The sequence below is a fragment of the Oncorhynchus mykiss genome, chromosome 18 (assembly GCF_057628025.1).
Source record: "Oncorhynchus mykiss isolate SJ-2025 chromosome 18, ASM5762802v1, whole genome shotgun sequence".
NCBI lineage: Eukaryota > Metazoa > Chordata > Actinopteri > Salmoniformes > Salmonidae > Oncorhynchus > Oncorhynchus mykiss.
Window position 1 is genome coordinate 37,048,617 of NC_143039.1, and position 20,082 is coordinate 37,068,698.

General features: G+C 41.7%; 1 protein-coding gene across 9 annotated transcripts in view; it reads right to left on the bottom strand.

Annotated features, from left to right (window-relative positions):
• Positions 1 to 474: 474 nt before the first annotated feature.
• LOC110495975 (neural cell adhesion molecule 2) overlaps positions 475 to 20,082 on the bottom strand; it is a 422,938-nt gene continuing 403,330 nt past the window's right edge. For 4 of the 9 annotated variants that reach the window (XM_021571545.3, XM_090208335.1, XM_090208336.1 and 1 more), the window contains exons 15-17: positions 15,176 to 15,383; positions 6,090 to 6,206; positions 475 to 3,685 (exon numbers count right to left, since the gene is read on the bottom strand). In XM_021571545.3, the coding sequence (XP_021427220.1) occupies positions 3,571 to 3,685; positions 6,090 to 6,206; positions 15,176 to 15,383 (440 nt within the window). In that variant the 3' untranslated portion in view covers positions 475 to 3,570. The remainder of the gene's footprint in view (positions 3,686 to 6,089; positions 6,207 to 15,175; positions 15,384 to 20,082) is intronic. The other 5 variants (XM_021571547.3, XM_090208337.1, XM_090208333.1 and 2 more) reach the window with 3 other exon arrangements.

Here is a 20,082-nt window from a genome sequence, read left to right on the forward strand (position 1 = left end):
CTTTGGAATATTCTCAGTTAAAGTACTATTTATTGTATTTCAATTACTTTCGCATACATTTCGAAGTGAGTATTTGAATATTTTCTCTTTGAAAATACAAGTAGTTGAATAATGGAATGTATCTGGAAATACACTTGTAAAATATTGGCATGTATTTGAAAATACTCCAATACAAAGAAAATACATATTTAAAATACAAATGCTTAAATACAAATGTATTTGAACCCAGGTCTGACATTGAATCAATTCCCATTCAAGTTTTGTGTTGCACCACTACACCCGGTGCCCTGTATGAGGATATCTGTGTCCCAAATGACACCCTATTCCCTATATAGTGCACTTCAGTATACCATTTAGGACACAGTCAGTTATTATTTTATTCTCCTCACATGGGTCACCAAATGTAGTAAAACCAAAACCAAGATAAAAGACAAGATGAAACCTCCTGAATGGCCGACTCCCACATGCATCATCTTTTACCAGGACATGTTTATTTACAGATGATAAAATGACAGGAGGTTTGTTACAGGGTGTTCCACAAGTTACGGCCACGTCGACAGTTTCCACTACCTGCGTAAGCACAGTCCAGAAGGGGACAAGAGGGGGGGACACAATCCACGAAGCTAGTAACACACCAGTACTCTCTATGGAGACAGAGACGGAGTCCGAGGGGGAGAGATTTGGGAAAAGGGAATGGGGAAAAAGACTCATATTCAGATATAAAATAACATGTACAAATCTAATGGCCATCAGGCACTGTGCTCCCTATTTACAGTTGTCTTAACAGGCTACAGAGCAACTCCAAGATTGCAGGTACAGTTTACACATCGTGCTTTGGGGGAGAAAACAAAGTCAGTTTTATGGGGTAAAACCAATGGAGCAAAAAGGGGTAGAGGGGATTCTCAGACACACATGCAGAGCGCTCCACCCATAGAATTGATGACAGCGATATACATGATAATCCATTTTTTAATTCAGTGTAAGACACACACAGCACACGCACACAGCACATATGGACTTATACTTACATGTACAGGCACGCACACACACATTTCAGTGCTCAAATACTGTATGCTGCCTGTGCTAAAACCCTAGTTACCCTAGCAGAGCTAACTGTCAGAGTCCACCTAGCTCTCAAGCAGTGGCAAATACTACATTCCCCAGCATTCACAGCACCACTGTATAATTAACGACAGGGTAATTACAAACTAATGGGCAGCATGTCGGTGTCCGTCACGTCGACTCTGCAAGGAACAGTCCAGTCTCCAAAGATCATGTGCGCCGCTCCCTCGGCTAATGGCAAACAAGCCTATTACATTTTTATTTAATGGTTTACACTGTTGCCACTGCAGCAAGGGACCAGGGGGACAATGGGCCGTGGGAAAACCAAGGCATGCTATTATCTTTATTACAGCCTCCATTGAAATGATGTGAAGTGGCCTAAGGGCCCACTGTGTGTGTGGTTTCTTGAGGGTAAAGTGATGAATAGTAAAGACCACTGTCACATCGTCACTGAACTGTCGGACCAGAACTAAAATAAGCGTTTTTTTCAGCTGGAGAGCGTTCACACAAGAAAGCCTGTTTTTGCTTTTGAAAAAAGACTCATATTTTCCGGGTCTATTTACACGAGCTTTGTAAAATATCTTTTTTTTCTTTACCTATTTACATGACAACATCGGATACAGGAAATGAACACAAAAAAGTGATTGGTTTTTGATCATTAATATTGGCATGAAACTAAAATCAGCTATAATGTAAGTGTATCTAAATAGCATGACTGAAATACTTTATGCCCGTGTGTTGGAGTCTGGTCTTTAGCAGTTGAGAACAGAACAATTCGACATTCATTGGTTTTCGCCTTTAGCCAATAGAATGGTGGCACAACTTTCAAATTAAACAAACAATATCGGGCATGACCGTCTTTTCCTTTTTATAGACTACTTTTTTCCCAATAAATACTTACAGAACTGTATGACAACCACATTATTTTCACATTTCAATTTCATGTCAACATCAATTGTTTTTTTTCTTGTCTGAGAAAGAATGTCAAAAAAAATGTTTTACTGCAAAAAATGAATTAAAATAACATTCCATGTAAAGCAGAGTAACCATAAAATAACACAAAATGGTCTCTGTTGTTTATTGTTGTGTGAGATAACAAGCGCTGTAGCCTGGTTACGGATACACCATGAAGACGGTTAACATATACACAGGAAACATTACCTATAACTCCAAGGGCTCGGTACAGATGAATTTTCTGCCGAAAAACAGCAGTACTCTGTTTTTGACATTATTGGTCATGGCATCACATCAAAACCAGTGCTAAAACACAGCCTTGTACAATCCCCTACAATGAAGCCAGCTCATTGGTCAACAGTGGCAGGTGTAACGATGTTCATATTCTGTTCAAAATATTTAACATTTCCTGGCTTACTTCCTGACCACACAGACCATGTGTACTGACCATGTAGTCCTCCCAGATGTAACCACCTAGAACCATAATGGATCTTGGGGGATTCTTTCCGACTGGCTAACAAATAGCTGTTATCATCAGAGATTTTTTTCCTGTCATGCTGTCACCTTATGGAAATACATGGTACACTAGTAAAATAATGGAGACAGACGGTCTGCATAGTTAACGCAAACGATTTTGATCAAATATGCTGAATATATTTACACAAAAATAGCTCTCACACTTATAACAGCAGACACACGCTTCAGTGGAAGCTCTCATTCAGACACACCAAGACGAGTATAACTACAAAGGTACCTTTACAGTACCTGTTAATTTTTTCATCTTCTTTAAAAGAAAAACAAAACAAAATGGTGGCATAACCGATGAGCAAGCTCAACATTCTCTGAGACGGAAGCTCAAAGAGGAGTGGGCATACTCAGGCATACAGGGGCGAATGTAGCGTAGTACACAAGCATTAGACAGGACAGCCCAGACATCACATCTTAGACCAGAGCCGCAATAGAATACAGACGAGACTGCTGCAGTGGGGGTAGGGTAGCTTACTCTGTAAATGCCACTGTTGGAGATCTTTTTACCAGGCACAGCAGACTTGAGTGGGAGTTGATAGTGGCGGTACTTATCCGTGTGACAGAGAGCTTTGGTGTGTATGTGTGTATGTGTTCGTGTTTATGCATGTGTTTAGGAGCGGGTGTTTTCGCAAATGGGGATTGAATAAGAGGGGGAAGGAAAATAAATAAAAGCAACGGATAAGCAACGGCAAAGGCGTAAAAAACAACAACAAAACCAAAGTCAGAGGAAAAAAAGAAACAATATTACAATCACTGATCAACACAAAGTGTCCTTGACTGGAGCCATCTTGGATAGAAACAACATAATTGATTAGTCACATATAAACGCTTGTTGTTGGGGTCTTCCTCTCTCTTTCTCTCTGGCTTGCTCTCTCTTATTTGTATTTACACACACTTTTCTTTTTCTCTGGGCCCTTATGGACATATATTTTTTTATGTGTTGTGTTTTTTTCTGTATTTTGATCTCAGGGTAAGATGCTCCGAAATGTTCTCGTTTGCAGCGAGGGGCAAAAGGGCACACACGTTTTATGCTTTACTGTCGTCCCGCTTTGTGTGGATGCTGTTGTCGCTGTGCACTTTGATCTCGATCATGTCGGGCTTGAGCGTCTCCTTCCCGTTCTCCTCCTTCAGCGGTAGCTTCCTGTGGGAGAGAGACAAAGGAGACAGACACGTCTGAGTGAGAGACCTCGGATGAAAGGGTTAATTATAACTACATATTTCACTCAACCCACGTCTCACTCATGACCATGAGTTCATTGTTAATTACGGTAACAGTTCAGAGAAGGAATGTGAAAGGACTTTATCACCCTGTGAAATGTATACATTTTGATATGACATTTAGCTAAATCATTTACATACACACATACAGAGCATGCATCCTTATTGGCAAACTATAAGAGGTAGGATGAGTGGTAGTTTCCATGGCAGCATAGAGTGAGCACGATGGAGAATGATGCATCCATAACATAAGTAGCGGTACCCTACTGCTAGTCAATGCATGTAATACATTCAAAGTTATCACTGACTGTCCAATTAATACATTTACTTGATCAATATATTAATATGGTGGTTTATAATGTCAACAGTTTCAACAGCCCTCAAGTGAATTACTGAACCTACACTACCAAATAACATCAAATTGATCAGAAATACAGTGTAGATATTGTTAATGTTGTAAATGACTATTGTAGCTGGAAACGGCTGATATTTAATGGGATATCTACGTAGGCGTACAAAGGCCCATTATCAGCAACTATCACTGTTGTGTTCCAGAGGCACGTTGTGTTAGGTAATCCAAGTTTATAATTTTAAAAGGCTAATTGATCATTTGAAAACCCTTTTGCAATAATGTTAGCACAGCTGAAAACTGTTGTTTCTGTGTTATTTTGCCCATCTTTAATATTCTATTTTTATTGGCCAGTCTGAGATATGGCTTTTTCTTTGCAACTCTGCCTAGAAGGCCAGCATCCGTAGTCGCCTCTTCACTGTTGCCGATGAGACTGGTGTTTTGCAGGGCGTTTGTTTCTCAAACTGGACACTCTAATGTATTTGTCCTCTTGCACAGTTGTGCACCGGGGCCTCCCACTCTTTCTATTCTGGTTAGTCAGCTTGCACTGTTCTGTGAAGGTGAGTAATACACAGAATTGTACGAGATCTTCAGTTTCTTGGCAATTTCTCAATGGAAATTCTCATAACAAGAGTAGACTGACGAGTTTCAGAAGAAAGTTATTTGATTCTTGCCATTTTGAGCCTGTAATCAAACCCACAAATGCTGATGCTCCAGATACTCAACTAGTCTGATGAAGGCCAGTTGTATTGCTTCTTTAATTAGAACAACAGTTTTCAGCTGTGCTAACATAATTTAAAAATTGGTTTCTAATGATCAATTAGCCTTTTAAAATGATAAACTTGGATTATCTAACACAACGTGCCATTTGGTAGACAGGAGTGATGGTTGCTGATAATGGGCCTCTTTACCACTATGTAGATATTCCTTAAAAATCTGCCGTTTCTAGCTACAGTAGTCATTTACAACATTAACAAAGACTACACTATATTTCTAATCAATTTGATGTTATTTTATGCTTTTCTTTCAAAAACAAGGACATTTCTAAGTGACCCCAAACTTTTAAATGGTAGTGTACACAAGAAATACACAAACAAAAAATTATGTAACTAAAACAATCCTTAATCTATAACGTCGGAAATACAACCAAGAACAATCTACACCTGATTAATTTACAGTACTCATACAAGCTCAGTCAATTAAAGACAACACTACAACTATCAAATCCAGTAGCGTTCAACGATCCCATCGGCAAGGTATACCCTTGTGTTGAAGAGGCCTGTTATAAGATGGAATACACCTTGACTTTGGCCCCTGGCTGTTGAACCATATACTATAGAAGGCTCTTCACTGACAGGACACGGTTGTGGCCTGAATTGACCATACTCTTTCATACTAAAGCACATTTCCACCACTATATGTCTAGTCCACTACTACAACCTATAACCATGTCCATAAATTATATCAGTTAAGTGAGTGCAAGGGCAACACCATTAGCCAAGATCTAGAAAACACACTAAAACACCAACTTGCATCTTGTCAACTTCAACTAAAGTGCCCTTTTCTACTAATATGGCTGCATATTTGGGTTAGGGTGGGGTTACATTATGCTGCATTTAGACGAGGGACGCAAAAAACATCATACCAGTAAGCATAGCTGGACATGAACTCAAGAAAGAGGGGGATGGCAAAAGCAAGCCAGCACGCTCGTATGCGTTGCTATGGTGATTTCAGTAAACAATCACTGTAAATCAACATCCGGTAGAAAACAACGCTACGGTAAAAGTTTAAATATTTGAACTGGGGGCAAGTCCCTTCTACAGTCGCAACTGACGGCATTCACCGCCTGCCTCAATGGCATTTACCGTCGTGCTGTCATTGAAAACAATGACATCCGGATTGTCGTCTACCTCGTACCATCTAAATACAGCATTAGGGTGGACAGGGCCTTAGAATCCTAGTGGTTCTGGTTCCTTACTCTGGCTCTGTGAGAGGTGTAGTCTCGTTGGGTTCGTGCACTGGGCTCCCATCGTGGTTAGTTATTCTCTCCTCTTCCGTTCTCATCTCAACGATAGGATCCTTGGACCCATCGCCCCTACGCACAAACACACACAGGCATGAGCATGCACATGCGTGCACACACAGTTACACACAAACTTCAACAATTCCATTTGTTACACAAAGCAGACAGAAGCAGCGCTTTCCTGTTCTCATCTCTCCTCTTCTATGATATCTCCAGCAGCCATGTCTCCATGCAACCTTGTATACTTAACCCTCACACAGAATGCTGAGGCAATATCTCAGTGTGCCTGCCTATAATCTAACAGAGCCTCCAAGTGACACCAAAGCACAGTGGGGAAGCCTCTCTCGTTCCCTCACTTGCTCTTTCCTACGACAATGTTAATCGCACCAATAAGGCTATCCACACCAGTGCTTTGGGGCTTGCTGACAATCCAAAGGGATTGAATTGGGCTGAGTCGGGGGAAACTGGCTGGCCCTGGGTTCAACCACTTCCTATCTCAGAGGTTTTGGGTGTTAAGCTCCACAGTATGTCAGTAGTGACTCTGAGGGGGCCGATGCCCTATAATAAGCCCGAAAAATCCATAATGCCAGGCATACACTGCTCAATATTCTGCCACAAATTCGCCACGTTTTTGCTGTCCCAGACAAATTTCCATGATCGGGGTGAAATCCTATGAATTAGGGCTAGGATTAGTACGTTGGGACTCACGAAGTTTGAGCGTGTCAAGGACACACCGATGATGGCTGTTCCGTTCTCCAGACCCCTGTCGGTTGTCTGAGAATTTTCTGACATTTTGGTCATACATCTTGTAGTATGTGCAGTACTACGATGCAATTGGGCAAGGACTGCTGACAATAGCCAATGAGTACTCAGCATGTGAGACCAACAATGGTGGCGAAGAAGACAGCAACAGCAACACACACATGGAAGATAGATTGGTGGAGCTGTAGAGAGAACGCAATGCCTTTCAATGGCAAGTTCATTTTACATGGCCTGGTGACCCGGATGAGCGGAGTTTGAACATTTTAGACCATTCCATTGGTCCTTAAGTGAAATCTCCACCCACCAGGGGCACCAATATTACATCTGCATCCTACCGTGTTAGAAACCAAAAAGATAATTTCATATTATCATTTTTATTTCATATTAAGTCCATGATCTGCTCCTCTGTCTCTTTTTTAAAAATGTTTCTGCACATAATAATGTGCACACTAATAAACCAGCTCACTGTTTACGTGTCAGAATTTTTTTCCTATGACAACTGAGAAACTCAGGGCAAGATCAACTAGGGAATCATTGTGTAATGTGAGCAACCTGGGGTTGAGGAGGGACAGAATGAAATATTTGGGACAAGGAAATTGGCGCACGTCCAAGTTGTTAAGATTTTAGAAGTGTGTAGTGTATGCCTAGCATAAGCTTCATTCCTCAAGCAGTCTGAGAAGGCAGAATATAAACATCTAAAGACAATTGACAAGTGCCATCCACATTAAAGCAGCTTGCTTTTGACCCCACTGTGCATTTGCCCTACAGGCTTGTAGTTTGAGACCACTGCTTTAAATACAAGGGGAAAATGAGTCCAAGTCCTCTAAACAGCATGTAGGAAGCACATATAAACCATGCTTTTTACGAAGCAAAAGTGCAGTGCTCAAGTCCCACCAGACCTTACATATCCAATTATAACCTAAAAACATAAGACAACACTCCTAAACCAAAGATGACTCAATTACTATTTCCTCCAAGATGCAGAACTAGTCTTACAAACCTAAAAAAAAAACCTGGTCAGTTACTTTGCCACTATATTTCCCACTTAGTGAAAAGTGTACAGTGCTTTAAATGCTGAACAATAATTAAGTATAGGAGATTACTTGTACATTTATCTCTGTAGAAGACATAAATGGGTTAATCAATCATGTTGGGTGTTCATAGTTATTCATAGTAGTATTAGCTCCTTAAATGCATTTCTCTCTATATGTGTTCATTTGTTTTTATAACGCTGTGCTTGTTTATTTAGTTTTTTAAGCACTTTGAGATGATTTCTTTGTACTGAAAAGCACTATACAGTATAAGCTAAAGAAATTATTCTAATTATGACTTATCTCTGTTTGTATAGAAACACAATGTGAATCTATTAAAAAGGACAAACTGTTTATTACCACCTTTTCCACATAAGCACGTCCTTGCTCAATACAATATTAATTATGGCAGGCAAAAACACATCAAATATGCAACTAAATAATTATACATTGCTAATTTACATTTGTATGCATAGTCACCTAAAAATGCTGAAAGCATGCATTCCTGAAATCAATGAATAGTTAATTAGCCAGTGAATTAAAGTTATTTTAATTTAATCAAATTGTTTAGTGATAATGTGATTCTTTGGGGAAAATAAAGTGGGCCGCTATTGTGCGGGAAGGAGAGGGTAATGATAACAGATACTGGGGCTGGTTGTTGTCCCTTTCCCTCTGCCCTTGTTCAACCACCCTGCAGATCTGAGACAATTGAGTTGGTGTAAGCAGTAGCTCTAGCTATTTTCTTCTATTTTGCTTATACTGATTTTAATCAGATCTAGAGAGGCTGCAAAAAGGGAACAACTTTTTGGAATGAGATGCTGCCCAAAGCAAACTGGTAAAACACGCTGTATGCTTCCCGTCATTGACATGACCAGCACAATCATACACGAATTACGAATCACAACCCTACCCAAGTCAACTCCATCAGAATCTAATGTTACTATACATACGGTATCATCTCTTTCCATTCACCACATACTGTCATGAGTAGGTGGACCATTTACATGTAAGTGTCTTACATAACTTATACAATCCTACAAAACATTCAACACATCTCTAAGACTTAGAATCCCATCTTAGCACCACTTAAGCACCGTGGTGGATCTGAATTAGCATCTTAAACTTAAAGCATCTCCTACTTTCCATTAATCCAAATCCCTCAGATGTGTTTAAAGGCCTAAGTCAGAGGCAGTCTGCTGTCTCAGCAGGAAGCTATAGTGGCTTGCAAAAGTATTCCCCCCCCCCCACCCCCTTGGCATTTGTCCTATTTTGTTGCCTTACAACCTGGAATGAAAATAGATTTTTGGGGGATTTGTATCATTTGAGTTACACAACATGCCTAACACTTTGAAGATGCAAAATATGTTTTCTTGTGAAACAAAGCATGCATAACTATTCAACCCCTCAAAGTCAATAATTTGTCACCTTCTGCAGCAATTACAGCTGCAAGTTTCTTGGGGTATGTATCTATAAGCTTGGCACATCTAGCCACTGGGATTTTCATCCATTCTTCAAGGCAAAACTGCTCTGCTGGTGTACCGCAATCTCTAAATCATACCACAGATTCTAAATTGTATTAATTAATGAATGGACTTTGACTAGGCCATTCCAAGACATTTAAATGTTTCCCCTTAAACCACTCAAGTGTTGCTTTAGCAGTATGCTTAGGGTCGTTGAAACAAGTTTCCCTTAAGAATTTCTCTATGTTTAGCGCCATCCATCATTCCTTAAATTCTGACCAGTTTCCCAGTCCCTGCCGATGAAAAACATCCCCACCGCATGATGCTGCCACTACAATGCTTCCCTGTGGGGATGCTGTTCTTGGGGTGATGAGAGGTATTTTTCCTTGATGGCCAAAAAGCTCAATTTTAGCCTCATCAGTGCAGAGTACCTTCTTCCAAATGTTTGGGGAGTCTCCCACATGCCTTTTGGCAAACACCAAACGTGTATGCTTATTTTTGTCTTGAAGCAATGGTTTCTTTCTGGCCACTCTTCTGTAACGTCCAGCTCTGTGGAGTGTACGGCTTAAAGTGGTCCTATGGACAGATACTTCAATTTCCGCTGTGGAGCTTTGCACCTCCTTCAGGGTTATCTTTGGTCTCTTTGTTGCCTCTTTGATTAATGCCCACCTTGGCTCTTGCAGGTTTGCTGTGGTGCCATATTCTTTCCATTTAAAAAAATACCAATTGTTAGTAGTTACTATCTTGTCTCATCGCTATAACTCCCGTACGGGCTCGGGAGAGACGAAACACCCAACCAAGCCAAGCGCATCCAACCAGGAATCCAACGTGTCCAATCCAATGTGTCAGAGGAAACACAGTGCAGCTGGAGACCTGGTTAGCATGCACTGCTCTCAGACTGCCACAGGAGTCGCTAGTGTGCGATGAGACAAGGATATCCCTACCGGCCAAACCCTCCCAGACGACGCTAGGCCAACTAGTGCCACGCTAGTGCGTCGCCCCATGCTGCGACAGAGCCTGGGCTTGAACCCAGAGTCTCTGGTGGCACAGCTAGCACTGTGTGCTAGCGTCTTAGACCACTGCACCACCCGGGAGGCACCATCCTTTCCATTTTTTAATAATGTATTTAATGGTGCTCTGTGGGATGTTCAAAGTTTTGGATATTTTTTTATAACCCAACCCTAATCTGTACTTCTCCACAACTTTGTCCCTGACATGTTTGGAGAGTTCCTTGGTCTTCATGGTGCCACTTGTTTGGTGGTGCCCCTTGCTTAGTGGTGTTGCAGACTCTGGGGCTTCCCTATCCAATTGAGAATTTGTGGTATGACTTAAAGATTGCTGTACACCAGCGGAACCCATCCAACTTGAAGGAGTTGGAGCAGTTTTGCCTTGAAGAATGGGCAAAGATCCCATTGGCTAGATGTGCCAAGCTTATAGAAACATACCCCAAGAACTTGCAGCTGTAATTGCTGCAAAAGGTAGCTCTACAAAGTATGGACTTTGGGGGGTAAATAGTTATGCACGCTCAAGTTTTCAGTTTTTTTGTCTTATTTCTTGTTTGTTTCATATCAAAAAGTACTTTGCTTCTTCAAAGTGTAAGGCATTTTGTGTAAATCAAATGATACAAACCCCCTCAAAATATATTTTAATTCCAGGTTGTAAAGCAAAAAAATAGGAAAAATGCCAAGGGGGAGAATACGTTCGCAAGTCACTGTATATACTGAGATCATGTGACACTTAGATTGCACAGAGGTGGACTTTATTTAACTAATTATGTGAATTCTGAAGGTAGTTGGTTGATCCAGATCTTATTTAGAGGCTTCATAGCAAAGGGGGTGAATACAAATGCACCCACCAGTTATCCGTTTTACATTTTTATTTAGTAATTTTTTTCATTTCACTTCACCAATTTGGACTATTTTGTGTATGTCCATTACATGAAATCACAAAAAAAATCAATTTAAATTACAGGTTGTAATACAACAAAATAGGAAAAACGCCAAGGGGGATGAATCCTTTTTTTCTTCTTTTTTTTTCTCCCCAATTTTGTGGTATCCAATTGTTAGTAGCTACTATCTTGTCTCATCGCTACAACTCCCGTACGGGCTCGGGAGAGACGAAGGTCGAAAGTCATGCGTCCTCCGATAAACAGCCCAACCAAGCCGCACTGCTTCTTAACACAGCGCACATCCAACCCGGAAGCCAGGAGTCACTGGTGTGCGATGAGACAAGGATATCCCTACCGGCCAAGCCCTCCCTAACCCGGACGACGCTAGGCCAACTGTGCGTCGCCCCACGGACCTCCCGGTCGCGACAGAGCCTGGGCTCGAACCCAGAGTCTCTGAGTCTCAGTGTCAGCTGGATGCGCGAGGATGAATACTTTGAAAAGTTCTGTATCACCTACCCACCCACACGCAAGCACACACACACAAACACAAACACACTGTAGACTCCATTACACCTCCTTGTAAATCAGCACAATGTTAGTTTAGCTACACGCTGTCTTGTTAGCCTCTTCACTTCCTTTGCCTTGGCTGAGAGACAGCACGTAGGCACACTGACAACTCTCCCACTCCATGTTCCTCTCTCCTCTTTCACTCTCTTTATCTCTCGCTCTCCCTAACCTCTCTCTCTCTTTCCATCTTTCCCAAGCTCTATCACTCTTTTCATCCATTCTGCTGTGCTAGAGTCAGTCCTATCTTGCATTTATTACTTATTCATGCTGTTTCAATTTAAACTCCAGTTCCATGGAATGAGAGTGGAGGTAAATAGTAATAGCTGTGGTTTTGTAATGGCATGCTCAGTGAATCCTGAACACAGATAAGCATACACTGTAACCTAGATTTAGACACCCCGAACAAACACATAGCCTTGTATTTCCCCTCTTTCACATATACAGATTTTTTCACGTACACATGTATGTGCACACACGCCACAAACGCTGCTTTACAAGCAAGCTTACAAGCAAAAATTACAGCAGGAAGCACCAGTGACTAGATCAATAACAAAGTGGTCAGATGAAGCAGATGCTAAGCTACAGGACTATTGTGCTAGCACAGACTGGAATATGTTCCAGGATTCCTCCGATGGCATTGAGGAGTAACCCACATCAGTCATTGGCTTCATCATTAAGTGCATCGGTGACGTCATCCCCACAGTAACTGTACGTACATACCCCAACCAGAAGGATTGGAATACAGGCAGCATCCGCACTGAGCTAAAGGCTAGAGCTGCCGCTTTCAAGGACCGGGACTCTAACCCGGAAGCTTATAAGAAATCCCGCTATGCCCTCCAAGGATTCATCCGACGAACAATGAAAAAGGCAAAGAGTCAATACAGGAGTAAGATTGAATTGTACTACACCGGCTCTGACGCTCGTCGGATGTGGCAGGGCTTGCAAAACATTACAGACTAGGAAAGAAGTACAGCCGAGAGCTGCCCAGTGACACAAACCTACCAGACAAGCTGAACTACTTCTATGCTCGCCATGAGGCAAATAACACTGAAACATGCATGAGAGCACCAGCTATTCCAGTAAACAGTGTGATCACGCTCTCCGCAGCCAATGTGAGTAAGACCTTTAAGCAGGTCAACATTCACAAGGCCGCAGGGCCAGACAGATTACCAGGACGTGTACTGCGAGCATGCACTGACCAACTGGCAAGTGTCTTCATTGTCAACCTCTCCTTGTCCGAGTCTGTAATATCAACATGTTTTAAGCAGACCACCATAGTGCCTGTGCCCCAAAACACTAAGGTAACCTGCCTAAATGACTACCAACCTGTAGCACTCATGTCTGCAGCCATGAAGTGCTTTGAAAGGCTGGTCATGGCTCGCATCAACACCATTATCCCAAAAACCTTAGACCCACTCCAATTTGAATACCGCAACAGATCCACAGATGATGCAATCTCTATTGCTCTCCACACTGCCATTTCCCACCTGGACAAAAGGATCACTTAGTATGTGAGAATACTAGTCATTGACTAGAGCTCAGAGATCAACACCATAGCGCCCTCAAAGCTCATCAATAAGCTAAGGACCCTGGGACTAAACACCTCCCTCTGCAACTGGATCCTGGACTTCCTGACGGGCCGCCCCCAGGTGGTAAGGGTAGGTAATAACTCATCTGTTACGCTGATCCTCAACATAGGGGCCCCTCAGGGGTGTTCGCTCAGTCCCCTCTTGTGTCCTCCCTGTTCACTCATGACTGCACGACCAGGCATGACTTCAACACCATCATTCAATTTGACGATAACACAACAGTGGTAGGCCTGATCACCAACATGGACGAGACAGCTTATAGGGAGGAGGTCAGAGACCTGGCCGTGTGGTGCCAGGACAACAACCTCTCCCTCAATGTGATCAAGACAAAGGAGATGATTGTGGACTACAGAAAAAAGAGGACCGAGCACGCCCCCAATCTCATCGACGGGGCTGCAGTGGAGCAGGTTGAGAGCTTCAAGTTCCTTGGTGTCCACATCACCAACAAACTAACATGATCCAAGCACACCAGGACAGCCGTGAAGAGGGCACGACAAAACGCAATCCCCCTCAGGAGACTGAAAAGATTTGGCATTGGTAATCAGATCCTCAAAAGGTTCTACAGATGCACAATTGAGAGCATCCTGAATTGTTGCATCACTGCCTGGTATGGAGACTGCTTGGCCTCCGACCGCAAGGCACTACAGATGGTAGTGTGAACGGTCCAGTACATCACTGGGGCCAAGCTTCCTGCCATCCAGGACCTCTATACCAGGTGATGTCAGAGGACAGCCCTTAAAATTGTCAAAGACTCCAGCCACCCTAGTCATAGACTGTTCTCTCTGCTACTGCACGGCAAGCGGTACCGGAGCGCCAAGTCTAGAGAATCCTTAACAGCTTCTACTCCCAAGCCATAAGACGCATGAACATCTAGTCAAATGGCTACCCAGACTATTTACATTGCTCCCCCCCCTTCTTTAAACACCCTCTACTCTCTGTTGTCATCTATGCATAGTCACTTTAATAACTATCTACATGTACATACTACCTCAAATAACCAGTTCCTCCGCACGTTGACTCTGTATCGGTACCCCCTGTATATAGTCTCACTGTTGTTATTTTACTGCTGCTCTTTAATTACTTGTTACTTTTATGTCTTATTCTTATCCGTATATTTTTTTAACTGCATTGTTGGTTAGGTAAGTGAGCACTTCACTGTAAGGTCAACCAACACCTGTTGTATTTGGCGCATGTGACTAATACAATTTGATTTGATTTGACACACATGCACGAACGTGCAAACACCAACACTAGCGTGCATACACACCAAACATACCACATACAAGTTCATATGAAAAAACAAACTGTGCCAAGTATATTTCTGCATAATGAAGAGTGAGCATTAAATGATTGAATGAGTGATTTACATATTTTGACAGTGGGGAGTGTCCGGGTGAGATATAAACTGCCTTTGTGTGCGTCTAAATAGTCTAAATTGGCTTACTTTCCATCATCTGCAATAATATGTCAAGTTTGGACAGGTGAAAATATGTCAGAAACAAAATGGAGGATTAACTTTCACCTATCCAATTCTCCCAGATCAAAAGGGAAATTAGGGAAAAGGGAGTAGAAACAATTGAGATACACTCTGAGTGAGTGAGGGAGCGAGGGAGTGAGTGAGTAAGCAAGTGACTGAGTGAGCAGGTGAACAATCACTTGCGCATAACTGCCTGACTGACTGACAATGTCACATCACACATTCTATGACACAAGGTCAGTCTTCACAATTCAAAGGTCCACTCACAGGTAGGCGGCCTTGCCCTCCTCCATCTCCTTGCTCTTGCCGCTGGTGGTCGTCTTCTTGCTGCAGAGCTTGCGCGTGATACACATCAGCAGGCCACACTGGCGCAGGAAGTAGCAGCTGACGTCCACCACTATGAGGACCAGGAGGAAGCCGACCAGGCCCAGGCCCACCACAGGCCCCAACCCTAGGCCGCTGAACAGGGAGTCTGCTGGATGGAGGCCGGACAGAGAGAGAGAGTACTGTCACTCAATGAGTTACGGAGAAAGAGTAAGTGACACACATCTTATTAACATAACCCTGGCCACCCACAGGCCTGAGTCCAAGGCCCCTGAACAGGGAATCTGTTGGATAGAGGCCAGACAGGGAGAGTATTGTCACTCAACAAGTTATATACCGAGTCACCACTGCCCCCAGGTCCAAGCTGCGGAACAGGGAGTTTGCTTAGATGGGAGAAACAGAGAGAGAGCCCTGTGGGAAGCTGCTATAGACCACCAAGTGCTAACAGTCAGTATGTGCTTGATTATGTATGTGATATCAGCAGAGTGGTATATTTTCTGGATGATTTAAATATTGACTGGCTTTCATCAAGCTGCCAACTGAAGAAAAAGCTGTAACCAATGCCTGCAACCTGGTTCAGGTTATCAGTCAACCTACCAGGGTAGTTACAAACAGCACAGTAATTATATAATCAACATGTATTGATCACACCTTTACAGATGCTGCAGAATTGTGCTTTAAAGCAGTATACAAATCCATCAGATGTGGTGATCACAATACAATATCTAGGAAAACCAAAGTTCCAAAGGTTGGGCCTAATAGAGTGTGTGATAGGTACGTTTTGTATTGATTCATATGTTGTTGATGTAAAAAATATTTGCTGGTCTGTGGTGTGTAATTAGGAGCAACCAGACACCTCATGTGACACCTTTATGAAATTGCTTATTCCAGTTACAAATACTCATGTAGCCATTAAGAAAATCACTGTAACAATTGTTAATAACCTTTTCATACGTGAGTTCCAAATATCTCTAACGGTCGCGCCAGCGTGAGTTGTTTTATGCACTTGACGTCAGAATGCACTAACTGTTCCAAATGTATTTACAGTTTTGTCCACGTTTTAAAGTACTGGTGACAAATAATGCATTCTGGTTATTTGCATAGATTGTAATGGACACCTATTATGTATGTAAAATACTTTTTAGAAGGTTGTACTGCTAATGATGAGCTAAGCTAATTCCAGCTATGTGTGGAGCCATGTTTGTTGACATACAATGCATTTTGAGTTTCACATAATCGTCTGTCGGACAAAATGATATAACAAACCGCGTTGAGTAAGGGTTACTTATTTTTTGAGAACTTCAGGAAGTGAAAGGTGGGATGTGAACGATGGTAGATGACACACCCCCTTCATCATGGATACTATAAACAGACCAAACTCATCTTGTCTCGTCTTATTATCTTTGGTTTATGCGGAAAAAACGAACATGGCAGGGCACACAAACTACCTATCATCGGATTACTTTTGATTTCTAGAAAGTGTTTTACTCAATTATTTTGATAAATGGTGAGCTCACCTGTGATGTAATTAATTCTACATAGCAATTGCTATTAGCTAATTCATATTGTAGTTTATGTCAGCCAAGAGTTAGAAAAAATGACCGCTTGTGTTATGTCAATCTTTCCTCAGTTAGTGCTAGGACAAATGTGGCCTACATTTTTCCGGTTTGGATGATTGTGTTATGCTGTAGCTACTTCTGTGAATGTCTGAACATTGCATCCAAAAATAAACTTCTCACATTCTGGACATAACTTTGTAAGGACTGTGTTTGTGTAAATAGTTTCTGAAAAAAGTGTGGCCAGCTCAAATGCTGATTGTTGCGTCATTTGAAACTGGCAGGTTCTAAATAAGCATTCTAAATAAGAGATTATTTAGATTAACAAAGAGGTGCAGCTGGTTTTGGAATGGGTGGAAAGGAATAAGTTATTCCTAAACATTTCAAAAACTAAAAGCATTGTATTTGGGACAAATCATTCACTAAACCATGAACCTCAACTAAATTTGGTAATGAATAATGTGTAAATTGAGCAAGTTGAGGTGACTAAACTGCTTGGAGTAACCCTGGATTGTAAACTGACATGGTCAAAACATGTTGACATAAAGCGCTGCTCTGCCTTCTTAACAACATTATCAACAAGGCAGTCTACAGGCCCTTGTTTTGTCGCACCTGGACTACCGTTCAGGTGTGGTCAGGTGCCACAAAGAAGGACTTTACAATTGGCTCAGAACAGGGCAGCATGGCTGGCCCTTTAATGTACATGGGGAGCTAACATTAATAGTATGCATGTCAATCTCTCATGGCTCAAAGTGAAGAGATTGACTTCATCACTACTTGTTTTTTAAAGAAGTGTTGACAAGATGAATGCACCGAGCTGTCTGTTTAAACTACTAGCACACAGCTCGGACACCCCTGCATACCCCACAAGACATGCCACCAGAGGTCTCTTCACAATTCCCAAGTCCAGAACAGACTATGGCAGGCACACAGTACTACATAGAGCCATGACTACATGGAACTCTATTCCACATGAGGTAACTGATGCAAGCAGTAGAATCAGATAAATAAATTAGATAAAAAGACACCTTATGGTGTGGACTGTGAAGAGACACACACAGGTGCACACACACACATATACACACACAAATGCTAGCACTCTACACACACATCATTTGAAATAACGTTGGATGATGGTATTATAATTTTTTTTGTATTGTAGATACAGTGCATTCTGAAAGTATTCAGACCCCTTGACCTTTTCCCCAAAAAATGTACGTTACAACCTTATTCTAAAATTGATTAAATTGTTTTTTCCGCCCCTCATTAATCAACACACAATACCCCATAACGACAAAGCAAAAATTTATTCTAAGAAATGTTTGCAAATGTATAAAAAAAATATCCCCGGAAATAACATATTTACCTAAGTATTCAGACGCTTTACTCAGTACTTTGTTGAAGCACCTTTGGCACCGATTACAGCCATGAGTCTTCTTGGGTATGACCCTAGCTCGACACACCTGTATTCAGGGAGTTTCTCCCATACTTCTCTGCAGATCCTCTCAAGCTCTGTCAGGTTGGATGGGGAGCGTCGCTACTTTCAGGTCTCTCCAGAGATGTTTGATCGGCTTCAATTCCGGGCTCTGGCTGGGCTACTCAAGGATATTCAGAAACTTGTCCTAAAGCCACTCCTGTGTTGTCTTGGCTGTGTGCTTAGGGTTGTTGTCCTGTTGGAAGGTGAACCTTTGCCCCAGTCTGAGGTCCTGAGCACTCTGGAGCAGGTTTTCATCAAGGATCTCTCTGTACTTTGCTCTGTTAATCTTTTCCTCGATCCTAACTAGTCTCCCAGTCCCTGCCACTGAAAAACATCCCCACAGCATGATGCTGCCACCACCATGCTTTACAATAGGGATGGTGCCAGGTTTCCTCCAGACGTGACGCTTGGCATTCAGGCCCAAGTGTTTAATCTTGGTTTCATCAGACCAGAAAATCTTGTTTCTCATGATCTGAGAATAATTTAGGTGCCGTTTGGCAAACTCCAAGCAGGCTGTCATGTGCCTTTTACTGAGGAGTGGCTTCCGTCTGGCCACTCAACAATAAAGGCCTGATTGGTGGAGTGCTGGTGGAGTGCTGGATGTCCTCCTGGAAGGTTCTCCCATCTCCACAGAGGAACCCTGGACCTCCCTGACCAAGGCCCTTCTCCTGATTGCTCAATTTGGCCAGGCGGCCAGCTCAAGGAAGAGTCTTGGTGGTTTCAAACTTCTTCCATTTAAGAATGATGGAGACCATTGTGTTCTTGGGGATCTTCAATGCTGCAGTTAACCCACTGTTACGAGGCCGTCATTGTAACTAAGAATTTGTTCTTAACTGACTTGCCTAGTTAAATAAAGGTTAAATAAAAATAAAATATAAAAATAAAAATGAAATGTTCCGGGTAGCCTCAGAGAATAATATCAATTTATACGCTGATTCGGTGAGTGAGTTTATAAGGAACTGCATATGAGATGATGATGTGAATATCATTAATGTGTTGACTGTTATTTTATCAAATCAATGAACTATGTTTAATTATTACGTGATTAAATTAATCATGTAACAATTAACTCATTAGCAATCTTGGGGCACTACAGGAAAAGTTATTTAACAAGTTACTATCTCCCAACTTAAACTCTAAAGATACAAATCTCTTACATCAATCACAGTCAATTATTAATCATTACCTCATCAGTCTCATTCTGAACATTGCACAATTCTTGTATATATGCACGAACCCTAACCTAACGTTTGAATCAGCAATTCACAAAATGGCTTAATTATTTATTTACATACTCACTAAATAATCACACAGAAATACATAAACACACAGTATAGGCTGAATTGATTATTAACATAATGAAATGAAAAGTCCCTAGTGGACTAACCCGATATGGCGGATAGTTACACAATGGAGAGGGGGTGGGGACAGATAAAGGTTTGGAAAGACAGAAGGGGACCCATCATACATACAGTTGAAAAACTATGATCATGGGAATGTGAATACTTCGCACAAGAATGACCACTCATTCGAAAAGAAATGCAATGTACACTACCGTTCAAAAGTTTAGGGTCACTTAGAAATGTCCTTGTTTTTGATAGAAAAGCTATTTTTTGTCCTTTAAATAACATAAAATGATCAGAAATACAGTGTAGACATTGTTAATATTGTAAATGACTACTGTAACTGGAAATGCCAGATATTTTATGGAATATCTACATATGCGTACAGAGGCCCAATATTAAAAAAACTATCGGCCTATATCGAATCTCTCATTCCTCTCAAAGATTTTTAGAAAAAGCTGTCACTGTCTACCT